This window comes from Didymosphaeria variabile, assembly GCF_027946475.1.
Source record: "Didymosphaeria variabile strain IMI 356815 chromosome Unknown scaffold_7, whole genome shotgun sequence".
NCBI lineage: Eukaryota > Fungi > Ascomycota > Dothideomycetes > Pleosporales > Didymosphaeriaceae > Didymosphaeria > Didymosphaeria variabile.
This window is the reverse complement of record NW_026611626.1, coordinates 2397234-2412364: the sequence shown is the minus strand read 5'-3', so window position 1 is coordinate 2412364 and position 15131 is coordinate 2397234. Positions and strand designations below refer to the sequence as shown.

The 15131-nt window shown below is 50.0% G+C and overlaps 5 protein-coding genes across 5 annotated transcripts; 2 read left to right on the top strand and 3 right to left on the bottom strand.

The window, feature by feature from the left end:
• Positions 1 to 3889: 3889 nt before the first annotated feature.
• On the bottom strand, positions 3890 to 4837 carry N0V89_009939 (uncharacterized protein; the record flags this gene model as incomplete). The annotated part of the gene is made up of 1 exon (XM_056218685.1): positions 3890 to 4837. One exon carries the CDS (start codon positions 4835 to 4837, stop codon positions 3890 to 3892), a length of 948 nt encoding a protein of 315 aa, XP_056067950.1.
• A 1424-nt stretch (positions 4838 to 6261) lies between these two features.
• On the top strand, positions 6262 to 10000 carry N0V89_009938 (uncharacterized protein; the record flags this gene model as incomplete). The annotated part of the gene is made up of 3 exons (XM_056218684.1): positions 6262 to 8468; positions 8524 to 9218; positions 9273 to 10000. The coding sequence occupies 3 exons, from the start codon at positions 6262 to 6264 to the stop codon at positions 9998 to 10000; spliced, it is 3630 nt and encodes a 1209-aa protein (XP_056067949.1).
• A 123-nt stretch (positions 10001 to 10123) lies between these two features.
• N0V89_009937 (uncharacterized protein) lies at positions 10124 to 11252 on the bottom strand (the record flags this gene model as incomplete). The annotated part of the gene is made up of 3 exons (XM_056218683.1): positions 10124 to 10969; positions 11027 to 11158; positions 11208 to 11252. The coding sequence occupies 3 exons, from the start codon at positions 11250 to 11252 to the stop codon at positions 10124 to 10126; spliced, it is 1023 nt and encodes a 340-aa protein (XP_056067948.1).
• An 817-nt stretch (positions 11253 to 12069) lies between these two features.
• On the top strand, positions 12070 to 13107 carry N0V89_009936 (uncharacterized protein; the record flags this gene model as incomplete). The annotated part of the gene is made up of 4 exons (XM_056218682.1): positions 12070 to 12322; positions 12375 to 12846; positions 12901 to 12981; positions 13014 to 13107. 4 exons carry the CDS (start codon positions 12070 to 12072, stop codon positions 13105 to 13107), a joined length of 900 nt encoding a protein of 299 aa, XP_056067947.1.
• A 929-nt stretch (positions 13108 to 14036) lies between these two features.
• On the bottom strand, positions 14037 to 14888 carry N0V89_009935 (uncharacterized protein; the record flags this gene model as incomplete). Its single annotated transcript, XM_056218681.1, has 2 exons — positions 14037 to 14079; positions 14431 to 14888. The coding sequence occupies 2 exons, from the start codon at positions 14886 to 14888 to the stop codon at positions 14037 to 14039; spliced, it is 501 nt and encodes a 166-aa protein (XP_056067946.1).
• Positions 14889 to 15131: the final 243 nt, after the last annotated feature.

Genomic DNA, 15131 nt, shown 5'->3' with positions numbered 1-15131 from the left:
CCCGGAGAACTCTTGCTTGAGGAATGACTGTAAGTACTACTGGGACAAGATCTAGAATGAAGAGGCAATAGTGAATGAAATGTGACGCTGGCTAGGAAGGCACGCATGGAAGGAGATTACGCTTTAGTGCTTGGTATAGAAATCGGTACAATCGTTGGGCGAACAGCGGATGGCTTCAATACCAAGATGAGTTGAGAGGTGTGGTCGAAGGACAAGGATTATAGTTTTGGGCCAAGCAGAAGGGTGTGACTGCTATAGGCCTGGCATCGTTTCTCTATCATTCATTGAGAATGTTCGTATCGACATGTTGTAGTAGGAGTCTGTAGGTACACACACGATCGAGCATGCTGTTGTCATATCCACTCAAGATGCGTGTACCTAGCCTTGGCAAGGAGAATAGAAGACAACTATCCGTTACCAAACGTGAGTAAGGTTAAGCTGCCAGCATCTTTCCTTGGAAGTACTTAAAAGAGTCGCTCAAATCGCCATCGTTCGAAGAAAGATTTGTTTTGCTGAGCGGGTTGAGACCTTCAGAAGTTTGGAGTGACAAAGGCATTCCTATGAATTCACATTAGAACGTTTAACATTATGAGGAAGGAATTTATCAAGTAGCGCTGGAAACTCTTGAGGCTAGTGCGCTCGGTCATTGCTTCCACGCATTAACTGAGATCCTAAGTTACCTTCATGCATATGATAGTATGCCTGACGCAAGATGGGCATACCTATACAGTCCGTGAAGCCGTGGCGTGAAACAAAGATCAGTTGATACTGTGCGTATCAGTGGTCGCCGATTGACTTTCCTGCATGTAGCCAGAACTCCTGAACATCCACTACAGAAGTAGTAGATGGCTTCTCGACTTTTGACATAACGCGGGGACTAGTATCAATCGCAAAGTTGGTCAAAGCAAGCACGAGTAGGTCCGAGAAGCAAATGTGTGTGATGTCGGAGGCTCAGCTCGCGCAGTCAGCTCGCCAATCAATCAATAATGTACCTCGGGTGAAGATTGCATCTAGTTTTGATTTGGCCAGGCACGGCGAATTCTGGCCGATGTTGCAATCTACGATACCTAGGTAGGTGTAGGGCTGAAACGCCGCTATACCAGATCAGCGCTATCTACTGGGATATCGCCATGAGGCGTCGCTGACCTCATGGGATTGTTCAGATATTGTGGGAGGTCATAGGTGATATCTTGTGAAGCGAGATGGTCCGGTACGGCTCTAGCAGCCGTTCGCGCATCCATCGCTTGAGGCCCAGACGCGTTCGACAGGACAGGCTTTCGCCCCCAAATAGGTGCGCGAGATTCTGCAATACGGGATTCGTACGCTTTGAGCCCGCTAGTGAGATTATGGCGTATAGCAATTCTATGTCTGCAGCTGTGACATTTATCTGATTGTAGGCCGCCCACCTTTGTAGACTGCCTGTCCACTTACCAAACGGTTCCTTAGACTACACAATGGCCTTTGAATGGATATTCCCCTGAGGGCACGTCAGAGGAAGTTGTCACACAATCCGCTGGTATCGGTCCTGTATATCTCAATGACGGCTTCCAGCTCGAATGGAGACCAGCAGACCTGCGTGTCACCATTCTACTTGCATGTGATGAGGCCGGTGGAAGTAAGTGATTCTTGTTCAGATATGTATGGCACTAGATCCTGACAATGCATTCCATCAGCCTACTTCATCGGCAACCGATCCTACGATGCTTCACCGGGGTTTTGGCGCTTGACCGACCTACCTGTATACGACGAAAGCCCCAATTGCCATTTCGCATATGACGGCTCAGATGGCAATGCGAAGCTGTTCCGATACATGAACACATCAAATCCGAAGGGAAGCACGACGTGGAGCGCTTCCGCCTCAACAACATCATCGTTAGCCTCAACGTCATCAGCATCATCGTCGTCCTCCTCTACGTCAAGCAGTGCAACGTCATCCAATTTATCCGCACAAGCCACATCGTCCCAAACGACTGTGCACACGACCTCACACAGCGACATACCTGCAGCAACCGCGACGCCCGATGCGTCCAATGACAGTACAACTCCTTCGTCGCATACCAATAAAACAGCCATCGGTGTGGGAGTCGGTGTCGCCGTTGCCTTCATTATTGCACTCATCGCTGGGTTGCTCCTGTTCCGGAGACGCCGTAGGCAAAAAGTGGCAGAAACCTATGGTATGCCTGCTACAGAGCAGCTGGAGAAGTATTACATGACCGCGCCGCCAGTGGAGCTGGCTAGTGATAGAGCTTACGAATTGAACGGAGAGAATCAAAAGACGGAGATGGAAAGTCAGGACAAAAGGAAGCTTGGTGCAGTGGAGCTTGGATGACTGGAGATCACAAACTCGATTGGGGTCGTTCACGTAAGCAAGCTCTTTGGAGCGATGAAGGAAATTGCTATTAGATTTGCAGATTGACCAAAGATAACCAAGGATCACCGTCAGCAATAGTCGATGTTGTAAGTCTTGTGGGAGATTCGGGAAAGGCCTTCTCTAATTGAATCGAACTTGCGCAAACACCAGAGTCTTGTCCCGGATGCATTGCGTTCCACAATGTCTCACGCGCCTACGGAAGTACCGCTCAAAAATTCATGGGATGCTCCATCGGCAGATCAGCCTCGGACATCGCACAAAATTCCAATTGAGAAATTGCATCGCTCCCGTAATGAAACATATTTAAGAAGTAAGCGCGAATACAAGAGGAGAGATAAAGTCTAGTGCAGATGATATGCTGCGTCTAAGACGGACTGTCAAAGTGAACTTGATGGAGTCTGAAGAACGATATCTAAAGAAGATAAGCCCACACTAAAAACTGGAGGTGATGCGATCATCCGCCTCAGCACCTGCTCCCTAGTTCTCTTTGACCTCCAGATATTTGGAGATGGGAGTTGGCGATGTGGTTGGTTCTTGACCACGGCGATAGCGCCAGAGAATTTCTTTGTGAACTGATCCGCTGAACCAGGGTGTGATGGACTCGTCCATGCTGTCCAGCCAACCCTCAGATGCATAGTCAACGGCCATGTCTACGAAAAGACGATGAAGTGGGGTAAATCTCATGCGACAAATGCAGAAGCTCTTTTCGTCAGTGCACTGGTGGACGATACGACAGTGCAAAAGCATGGACAAGTCCGGGCACTGTTGATACTCCTGAAACCACTCCATCAAGGCTTGTGTGGCGTTATCCCTTGTCAGCGGTTCGTCGAACACATGCCCAACTTGCCACACGTTCACAATCCGAAGAAACTTTTGATCAGCGTCGCCCACAAGAACTGGTAGAGTCTGGTATACGAGCAAGTGGATGTAGTCCTTCAACATCTGAGGGTCAAGAGAACTCCCAAGATAGATGGATCCATCTGAGTTGGCTTGCGATTTTTGACGAAGATATGTCGACTTGGAAATGATGTCTGGATCCACGTTATAGGTGATCAGGGTCCCAGAGTCGTCGAGCCTCAGTTTTATCAGTTCCCTGTCGCTCAATCTATGCCTTTTTGTCAGTACATTGCCGGTGTGTCAGGAACTCAACTTCATTTACGGGGATAGTGAAGAGCTTGCGACTCTAATTGTGCGCTTTGGAGCCATGTTATTCAGGACGCTATGGAAAGCGAAGATTGGATATATGCGTGATGGAGCCGGTCCAACAACTCCTTTTAAGGCCAGCAAGGAAAGCAGTTTGTGATAGATTAGCAGTTTAAGGTGGCAATGTTGAATATTTATGATCTTTATTAAGGTTCAGGCCTATCTTCGTAATGATGTAGAGACTCGTTCTGAGACATGGTATAGACAATGAACTACTGAAACGGTGCGCAAACAAGCTGCATCCGCCCGTCGCTACCATGCTTGGGATTAGACAAAGCAACATCATGTCTTGAAGATCAAAGTAAGGAATTACGGCTAGTTGGTGGTCTCCAGGTTATCCCGGAGCTCTTTTACCCAGTTTAATCTTCCCTCCGCAAATATTTCTCCTGTAGCTGGCATCTTATTTCCGCCTTCGAGCAATAACGTCCGTACAATGACCTTCTCAGGCATGACATCTTGGTGGTGATAGATGTGACTGGTGCAAGTTTTGCAGAAGTAGCAATGCACGGATTTTCCTGTTTCATTCGTTAGCACGGTCGCCCACAAGCCCAGTTCGAAGTGTCTTGCAAACTCACCACTTGCGCCCTTGTACTTGTACTCGCCAACATTTCCTTTACCCAATACAATGCTAAGCTCATCTTTTGGAATGATCTGATTGCACGAGTACGGCCCGCCTCCAAGCTTCTGACACGTCGCACAATGGCAAAGCACATGCTCTGCGCTCTCTAAGCGTACCGTCCACCGCACTGTTTCACAGTGACAGCTTCCTCTCCATACGCCCTCGTTCTGTTTGAGCAGTGGATGCTCCGCCTTGGCGCCAAATAATACGCCATCTTTGATATCCACAACCAAGGAGTCTTCGATTAATGGTTTCGCATCCCGCGAAAACTGCACATGCACCGGCTCCGCTGTCAGATAGTAATCCAAATCATCTTGTGAAGCAAACTCTAGAATAAATGCATGCGTCATGCCCTTCGAGTGCGGCTCCCAAGATGTATTCTTTCCGGCGCGCAAGGATTTGATGAGTGGCAAGCCAGTTTGAGGGTGTAAGGAGCGGGTCTTCAGCGACATGAAGTATTTGAAGTGGTCTTCTAGGTCGCTCCATGTTATATCTGAGCGATATTTGAAGAGAACAATGTGCGTAATGGTTTCGGCGGCCATGATAACTTCGTCGATGTTGATGAAGGGTATCACAGTCGGGAGAGAGGAAATCGATGATGTTTGCGGCGTAAGAAGAGAGGAAGATGAGCTTGTGCTAGACATGCGATGGCATTGCTCAGACGGGCGCAGACTTTTAAGCACAGCTATTGACGGTCAATTGATGTGAGGTGCTAGGCTGACCAAATTGGGCAAAGTGCGGAGATAATTGCTACAATGGGATGCAGACAAGCGTAAACGGAAGCACTTTCCGCGCTAGTGCTGGTACCCATGGCAGTAGCGTCATCTTCCCCGTGGGGCGAGGATAAACAGTATCTCTCTTTCTGTTGCGAACGGGCAAAGCAGCTATTTTGTGCAATGGTTACGATCAAGACGACCGCAGACCGTTGCGCGGATGGTTCTGCAGGATCGCTATTGTAGACAATTTTAGTAACCAAGTCGATGGCAACACTCTCTCATACGTAAGAGTCAGATCCATTTCGTCGAACATGTACGATAGCGTCTGTTCATATCATATTCTTTTATTTGGGAATCGTTCCTAATTCGATCCAAATCCTGCGGAAGTCGGCCCAGTAATGGTAGGTGCGGACGAGGCTCGCTGGTCAAACAGGTCGATCGTTCTTCTTGGTCAACCATCAATCTACCTCTTTTCCAGTGATATTGTGAGAGATACGAGCGATCATGCCTTGAACGCAGTCATGGGCTAAAGGAGGGTGAAAAGTGCTCAAAGGCAATATTTCGGCGACTAGCGAGATGTAGCCCGTGAGGTATCATCTTGGGCACTGACAATGTCTTAAGAGGAACTGGACGATAGTCGGCTCACAGTATCTAATTCCAGCAAATAGTCCCAGAATCTAATATGGTTCTGTGCTGTTGTCATAATCATTTGTATGTGGCGTTACTACCGGCGTCGTGAGACAGTGAAGCCGGTCGGCAACAGAGAAAATAAACATGGGAATGAGAGGAAATGCTTTGTAGGGGTAACTTTGAGGATGGCAAGGGCATTATATAGGGTGTTGGTGTTAGCACTGTGATGGTCATGAGATGGAAGGGCAACCATAGGCCAGCTGCTTTAGGCAAGACGCACGGACCCGGATATGAAATCATCTGCAGGCATCATGGCGTCAACCAACCAGTCCACAGCCAACTCCTTTCTCGTCCATCAATTGTCGCATGTCTTGCTGGCACGAACGGTCAGTCTGATCATCCGCATTCGAACGTAACTCATGAACCGCCCTCTTGAGGCGCAGCGTCTGAACTTGGCTAGCGCAGATGAGTCACTTTCGCTCACCTACAGCGGCTCCACCCATGTAGTAGGAGTCATCGCAGATGCCTGATTCGGATATCAATCGTCACGGCATCAAATTTACTACACTCACATATTCATTACACATATAAGAAAGTGTAAGCGCCTCGCTTTAAGTGTCAATCAAATAGACTTTGCATATTGAGCGTTTCGTTCATGATATCCGTGGCTCACCACACCGTTTCGTTTCATCATTTACATCAAATTGGAAAAATTGGAAGACATGGCGGATTCCGACCAACAACACAAGCAAGCATCCTTTGCAGCAAATTCCTACGACACGGCGCTTTGCATCATTCCACCTCAGCAGTGGTGTGAGGAGATAGACAAGCTCAGGTCGTTGTACGACAAAGCATACGAAAAATGGCCTCCACATATCAATCTCATATACCCTTTCGTTGCGCCCGAACGTCTTTTGCAAGCAAAGAAAACAATTGAGTCTCACCTTGACACGAATTTCGACGGAGCTGCCTCACGTACGATGGCATTGGGCGGAGCAGGGCTTTTCAAGCATCGCAAGGATACAACTATCTTCCTTCGGATCAACAACATCACGGAAGATGTTTTGGTATCAATGCGTTCGGCAGTGCTGCAAGCGCTCGGCCTGAAAGTCAGCCCTTCGGTTTTCCATCTCACAGTCGGCCAGGCCCAAGATAACTCCGTTTCGGCTCGTCAATTCCTCTTGGATAAGGTGAACCTCATGCCGGCTTTCGACTTTGATGCCGGTTCCCTTGTGATCCTGATTCGAGAGAAGCGCGACCAGAAAGCGGACCCCACCAGTCAAATGCGTTTATGGGGCAGCATCAACCTCTCAGGTTCGGACGAAGCGGTTCATCCTCCCATGACCGAGTTCTGGACCAACTCAGCTTCATTAGAAGGAGCACCCTCCGATGTCAACCTTGTCAATGAACATTCGTCGTCCAATGAACGCCAAGGACAGCCTGGAACTACATTCGTATTCAATCCTCAAGCACAGAACTGGACGCCCGCGGCTGTTTCATCGGAACTGAGCAGACCGACTACATTGTCTGTATCTAGCTACAACGTACTGATCGATTCGGAATACCCACCCTCACGCGATCGAGACCCGCTTCTAGTCGAGACCATTCTTGCAGAATCTGCGCTTGCGGATGTAGTAGTTTTACAAGAAGTCTCCGATGGGTTCCTATCCCATTTGCTCCAAGTTGTGCAAGTGCGAGAAGCATTCCCATATGCCTCCCACGGACCGCCCAGCCAGCCGGATATTGGCCCTCTGCCTAGTCTTCGCAATATTGTTATGCTCAGCAAATGGCATTTCAGTTGGGAGTTTGTGCCATTTCAAAGACGCCACAAAGGCGCGATCGTAGCCTCATTCTCTTCTATACTCGAGAGCGAATATTCAAAGGAAGTGCCATTGGTAGTCGCCGGGGTGCACTTGACTGCTGGATTGACGGATGGCTCAGTTGCAGCAAAGAAAATACAGCTCCAGAATGTGATCAGTATTCTCAAGCGAAAATACTCTGCCAGCCCCTGGATTGTCGCGGGTGATTTCAACCTTCCGACTTCAAGGTACACGATCGATGAGGCTGTTAAGGAAAAGTCGATCTCTAGGGAGACTTCCCACATCTTGGAATTGACTGAATCTACAATGAGCGAATCTGGACTCCTGGATGCATGGGCTGTTGCTAGAGTAGAAGGTGTCGACAAGACCGCGGCGCTAGATGCGGATGGTCTCTTCGAAGGCGAAGAAGGTGCTACGTTTAACCCCCACGAGAATTCGCTTGCTGCATATATTTCCGGTACCCCAGAAAACCGACCTCAACGTTATGATCGCATCTTTATGCGTCCTCAAGACAAATTTGCCTTAACAGGATTCATCCAGTTTGGACGACCTGAAATTGCCAACGGTACTACTTCGGTAGCAAGCGACCATTACGGGATACGAGCCACCTTCCAGATTCATCCCGAAACAGTACATCAGAGTCTAGAAGAACGGGACATACTTCAGCGGCGTGTTGTCTACCACAAACATGCCCCTCCCCAGCTTTCAAGTACTGCCGTGTTGACAGAGGCCCTCTCTGGATGCGCGGTGTTTCCTACCCAAGAAGACGAGGAGCGCTACAGACAAGCTTTTGGAATCATCAAAGAAGTGCTTCTTGGCAGTGCAGGAGGAGAGTTGAATACTCCAGAAATACCTATGGTCATTGTTCCAGTGGGATCTTATGCGCTTAATGTCTGGACAGCTGACTCTGACATCGATTGTCTTTGCATTGGGTCCATCAGTTCAATGACTTTCTTCCAATTGGCTCGTCAGCGTATACTCAAGGCTGATGTGAAGGGTATACGCATACTTCGAAAAGTGGAGGCAAACACCGGGACGATGCTGGAGCTGTCGGTCAATGGAGTGAATATGGATTTGCAGTATTGTCCAGCCGCGAACGTGGTTCACAGGTAATTTGTCATTGCCCTTTGTGTGATTTCGATGTTATTCTGATCTTGCGCGTAGGTGGTCTCAATTTCCGACTCTGTCTGCTACCGACCCGATCTTTAATCTTTCTATCCTATCGCTACGCAAGCTCAAGCCCATCCGTGACCTCACATACCTCCAGCGCACGCTTCCGTCCCTGGCATCCTTCCGACTAGCCTACCATTCCATCAAACGATGGGCCGTCGAACGGGGAATCTACTCTGCCAAGTTTGGTTACTTCGGCGGCATTCACATCACTCTGATGCTGTCCTGGGTGTGTAAGCGTCTAGCTCATGACATGGGACACGTGAGCGCCGGCGACCTCGTCCTTTCGTTTTTCTACCACTACGCGAACTTTGATTGGCAGAATGACATGGTATACGATGCTTTCTTCCACAAGAAAAAGCCACGATATCAGCGCAGCGCACGGGAACCGATGGTCATCCTGGGATTCCATGCCCCGAACTCGAATATTGCGCATACGGCTACCGCTCCAGGACTGCAAGTACTGGTCAACGAACTCAAACAGGCAGATGCACGCTTGTCAAGTCCTGGTATGACTTGGGAACATCTCCTTCATGTTGATACACCGGGGTCGAAGCCTGCCATCGAAAACTTTCTGGATTCGTTCGATAGCTACGTCAAGATCGATATCCAGTACTGGGGTCGTACGCTTTCGCGAGGTAAAGGTCTAGTGGGCTGGATCGAATCGCGATGCATCAGTCTTGTTGTTGGTATGGACACGTTCCTACGACTGCTATTGCAGTTTTAGGCTAATTGAAACACAGATATCCACAAAGCTCTGCCGAAGCTCTCTTCCCGCATCTGGCCTGCTCGTTTCGCCGAGAATGAGGCGAACGACTCCGACACCTATTACCACGGCTCTTATCTCGTCGGCTTATCTCGAAGCAATGACGATACCTTGATTAGCCAGGAGGAACGTACAGAAGCGAGAGCGGCCTTGCAAAAAGTATTCGATCGCTTTCTTACACAAGTGCGCGCGGACGATAAGTACTACGACGAAAGCTCAGCCTGGATTGGCGTTGGCTTGGTCAAGCCAGCTGAGGTCAAAGGTTTACGACTTGACGCACGCGAGTGGGGTGATTACTTGCCCGACCTAGAGCCAGAATCAGATGACGAAGAGGAATTCGATGAGCTTGATGATGACTTGGCACTACCAACTGGGCGGAGGCTCCCAGTGCGTTCTGCGCCTTCATCAACCAGCACGCCCGTATCTTCAAACAAACTCCGACCTGCCTCTGACGTCCTCAATCGGTTACGATGGGACTCAAATCTTGATCCTAGTGACTACATTGTAGGATACGAGGACCGATTCCTGGGTGCGAAGGAGACAACGCTGGAAAGGTGGAAGACGGAGCAGACAGATGAGGAATTCATTCCTCAGCATCGGATCTTGTACTTCAAAAGAAAGAGCGAAGATGGAGGAGAGGTGGTATGGGAGCGTTCCACAAGAATCGACAGGATCTTCGGAAGCGGGATTGGGAGCGGGGAGTGATGGATAGTCAAATGCGTCCTGCATACATAGAGTCAGCAAATCACTGCGGTAACCCTCGAGCTGAACTTCATTCCAATTTAATGTTTCAGCATTAATTCACGCCTTGCAACATTAGACACTGACTCATTCCTTCTTCCGATATCCGCTTGAACCATGTTCCCTTCCCCATTTCCTCACTTTGGTATCCATCTCCCACCGGATGAACACCATTACCACCGCAGTAATCCACCCTAGCACCGTATTCGCCAGCCCTCTCCAGAATCCTCCTCTAACAGCACCTCCCAATACACTCGCCATCACCGCTCTGATGATCAAGCTCGTAGCCACCAGCTCCTCGCCACCTTCCAACCCACTGATAGCTCTCCGTGCACATTCTTCCGGCTCCAGAATTTGATCGCCCTCCTCGAGCGACTTGGTTAGATCGGACTTCACGGCATCTTCGTCAGCGCAGGACTGCGTATGCATAGTCGCAGGAAACACTGTATGGATGCGCATCCGTGGTAATTCCGGGCGCGATGTCGCGTAGAGGTTCATCTCTTGAGAGAGCGAATCTGACAGAGAACGGATGGCTGCTTTGCTAGGTGCGTATGGGGTGAAGCCAGCGAACGAGTAGAAGGACACAAAGGAACCTGTGAAGATGATATGGCGTGCTGGCATTGGTGCGTTCTTTGCGTCTGTTTCCACATTGCTCGCAGGTTTGGTTGTAGGTCGCAGCCATGCGTTCAGAGTAGCGTGTGCCATGTACACGCACGAGAAGTAGTTGCTGTCCATCATGGTCTGGAACTGCTCAACTGGCGTGTCGGCGAAGAGCGTGGGATGTGCGCTTCCGCTGCAGCACCAGACAATGTCGGGAGGCTGGCCATCATTCCACTCTGTTGCTTCTGTGATAACGCGCGAGCATGCTTCCGCGGTTGTTACACTTGCTTGAATGGAGTGGAAACGTTGAGTTTCTGGGTTGCGGGCGCTTTCCTGTACACATAGTCAGAACAATGAAACGTGGAATCGGAACTGCATTCCGAGGCTTACGGTGATGCTCTTAAGGGCAGTAGCTAAGCTTTCTTGGCCACGTGCCACAATGACCAGGTTGGCTCCTTTGGCCGCTAGCTGCTGCGCTGCTGCGAGCCCGAGACCTTTCGAACCACCAGTGATGAGCACGGTCTACATCAAAGTCAGCAATTTGATCCTATCAGGATCCTCAACCGCTTACTCGGCCTTCGACGGGAAACTCGTTCTTCGTAAAGAGCGCGCCCATTGTTAGCGCCGATGCACGTATGTGTCGTATGGCAGGTCGAAGAGACGATATATCACGCGATTGCGAACGAGCTCAGAATAATGCCGTGTTCACGATGCGCCATGGACTATTTGAGATGGATGGTGATGGGAATGTAGCGGTGTTGTGAGTTTTGCGGTTGCACGGCCCCCACGCCTTATCGCTCGTTCGCACAGCCGCTAGCATCCCTGCAGGCCATTTATATCCCCGAGCATGTCCCCACATGGGAGCTAAAAATATCTGCCACGCGACACGGTGATTATCAGCCTTGCGCACAGTGCTCTGCGATCCCAAACACATACTCAAGAGCCTCAACACTTAATTTATCGACCCAGAAGATGAAAAAGAGATGAATTTAAGATATACAAGTTTGGAACAACACTGACAAGTGTGTGGGGACACTTGAAAAACGGTGACCCACGTGTGTAGCGGCCGCATGGAAGCTTCCGCATTGCTCCCGCGGAACCATCCACCAGACCCTGTTCAGTATAGCCTCATCCAGATAACCTGATTTCCATTGGTGTCATTTTCCTCCATTCGAACGTGCATGTACAACGGCGACGCTATACCACATCAACCCTACCAGCCGCGATGCCCCACGTTACTCCGCCTCGCGCTGCCGTCCTGCCCATTCTACGACGCTCTACATTCCCGGGAATGCCTGACGCTCACTGCATATCTATAAGTTGTCGCACATGCCCACAATGGAATCCTTGTTGCGAATTATCATCACGCCCAAAGGCCCGGTATTCGGTAGTGATTTGAGGAGGAAAGCAAGAATACAGCTAACATGGCCCCCATGTATGCGCAAAGCCTAATGCCTCGCAACCATCCTATCTACGCGCAAAGCCTATTTTCCCGTGACCAGCAATCGAGCGGGGATTCGAACGCTACTCTGGCCGTCAGCGGCCTCGTTATTGCGCTTGCGGTTGTCTCAGTTGGTCTGCGATTTTACACCCGCATCTTCACGAAATCGGGACTGAAGGCGGATGACTGGTCGATCTTATCTGCCGTTCTCTTCACACTAGCAACCGCTGCGGTGACCCTTGCAGGTACATACCATCCTCTTCATCCTGTCAGTCTACCAGAGCTAACATCCACAAGCGAACAGCATCGCGCCCAACGGCCTCTGGGTCTCCGAAAACACAGACACCAGCTATACCTACACCGCTCACGATGTGCTCTATCTCAAGCTCGCCTTCGCAACTTCAATCCTCTACTTCACCATTGCGACCACCACCAAGCTGGCTATCCTGCTGATGTATAACCGCATCTTCAATGTATCGAACGCTTTCCGCGCGCAACTCTACATTGCCATATCCCTTGTGGTCGGCTGGTGGATCGGCTGCACAGTCGCATCCTTCACCAACTGCATCCCACTAAAGTGGAGCTGGATCAATAGCTTTGCGGACCCGAAGTACTGCTTTGACTATAACTTGTTCTGGATGGCGAGCGGCGCGTGCGAAATCGCACTAGATGTTATCATCTTGGCGATGCCGGTCAGTGTGGTGGTCAGAATGAAGATGAGCTGGCGAAGGAAGGGTTTGGTGCTGGGTATCTTTGCTTTGGGTGCATTGTAAGTGTTGCTGTTCTTGGTAGTAGAAGGCGGATGTACTAACATGGTGGACAGCACTATCGTCACCGGTCTCGTAAGAGTTGTACTTGGCTACAAAAAGGGCAGCCGCGTTCCTTCGTACTCCAACACCGAGGTGTGGACCACTGTGCACGCAGGCATGAGCATAGTGTGCGCCTCGCTACCCATCTTCCGCCCACTTCTAAGGCGTATTGGCAAGTCGGCATTTATGTCGAGACTCTCAAGCGCGCTCTCGATACGTAAGGGGACAAGCACAGGCCGAAGTACAACTGCGAAAAAGCATTCTCCAAGTTCGAGCGCCGACACGAGTATCGCGAGCTTTGTGCAGATCGAGAGGGGAATACCTGCGTTCGTGGCGACCTCGTTCATCACGCGGCCGGAACCTGCTTTCGTAGAACCCACTTTCTGTCAGCTACCTACTATACATGTGGAAGAGCGACATAACTCGCTGACAGCGCAGTGGGCGGGCTTTCTAGAGGAAACTGATAGGAAGGATAAGAAAGGCTCGTCGATAGCTTGCGAAGAAGTTTAAATAAGAATAAAAAATTCAAATTCAATGCGTTATGATAGCTACAGAAGCAGTTGAGCTCAAAACAATTATTGATCTACGATTTGAGCATGAGTTAGCATATCGCGTGGAGACAAAGTACAAGGAGCAATGGTGCTTGAACGTAAAAAGGAGCGTGACTGCACTTGACTTCTAGAACACGGTTGAGATACCATTGAATCACCTTTGCAATCAACAAGATGAGTGGAGTTGCTATGCATTCCTTGCTTGACCTAAACTACACCCTGGCATACCTCAATGCCTTGTGCATGAGCCAAAACTCCACCTCATCATGCTTCCGTTCTCATCCTAGAGAATTCGATGCACAAAGCCACTCCCTGAACGCCATAAACCCCAAAATAGCTCCTGACTGGACTCCCTTCACCTTGCCCGAGCCCAACAATACGAGCAGGCCACAGCCTCGCAAATCGTGCAGTGGTAAGACACTTGCACACGTGTCATGCAGAAGATGCAATTGGTCCTACCGTCCAGCGTCCGCCAACGATCGGGATTATGAGTGCACCTGTTCCTAGCAGCCGGATGACCAGCCATGCGGACTTCGAGGCCATGAGCCGTTGAGCTAGCGTGGTCAGTACGGTACATAAGACTTAGAAATAGAATAGACTTACTCTGTGTGATCCTGCGAGTAGTACTGGGATTCCGAATGCCTATACGAGAAAGTCGGTTGCTCTTGCGAGGAGTACTGGGATCCCGTATCGCTATACGTATGAGAGGAGGACGCTGGTTCGTCTCGCGAGTAGTACCGTGATCTTGTATAGCTATACGTATAAGGAGACGCCGGTTGCTGTTCTGAGTAGCACTGGGAGCCCCTACGGCTATACGTATTAGAGGAGGAGGACGGTTGCCCATCTGAGTAGTACCGGGATCTTGTATAGCTATACGTATAAGGAGACGCCGGTTGCTGTTCTGAGTAGCACTGGGATCCCCTACGGCTATACGTATTAGAGGAGGAGGACGGTTGCCCATCTGAGTAGAACCGGGATCCTGTATGTCTGTACGCGTTAGAGGAGGACGCCGGCTGCCCTTGCGAGTAGTACCGCGATCCCGTATGCCTATAGGTGTTAGAGGAGGACGCCGGTTGCTCTTCCTCGAATTCGGAGCCAACATCGTTATATCGGGCATTTTCGTTTGGCCTAGTATAGGCGCTGGTCTGACGGGGAACGTTGGCCGGATTAGGGGCGCGTGGGCGCGGGTTGAACGCATTGGAGGGACGCGTCGCGTTGTAAGCAGTCTCTCGCTGCTTGCGCATCTTCTCGTCATACTGATCTTCTGAGCTGGTATCACGAAGGGCCTCATAGGCTTCGTGCACCTTACGGAACTCGCTCGCAGAGCCTTGTTTGTCTGGGTGGTGAACCTTGGCTAGTCGATGAAATGCGGCCTTGATCTCCTTGGCCGTCGCATCCCGAGTCAAACCGAGATCGGCGTAGAAGTCGCGGGTAGGACTAGTGTTAGACATGTCAGCGGCTTGAATAGTCAAGCTAGGAGAAGCAAGTGGATAGTGTGAGTGAAGGAATGGAGGAGCTGAATTAGTGGAGTTGAAGTAGTAGAGAAGAAGTAGTGGAGAAGAAGACGGGGATGGTAGCAGAAAAGGTTTTATATAGACTTTGTAGATCTCAGGCACCCAGGCAACATGGTTTTCATGCTTTCGTGATGCTATTATATGGCGTTGCACAATAGGTGATTGCCTGTTGCTTTCGCG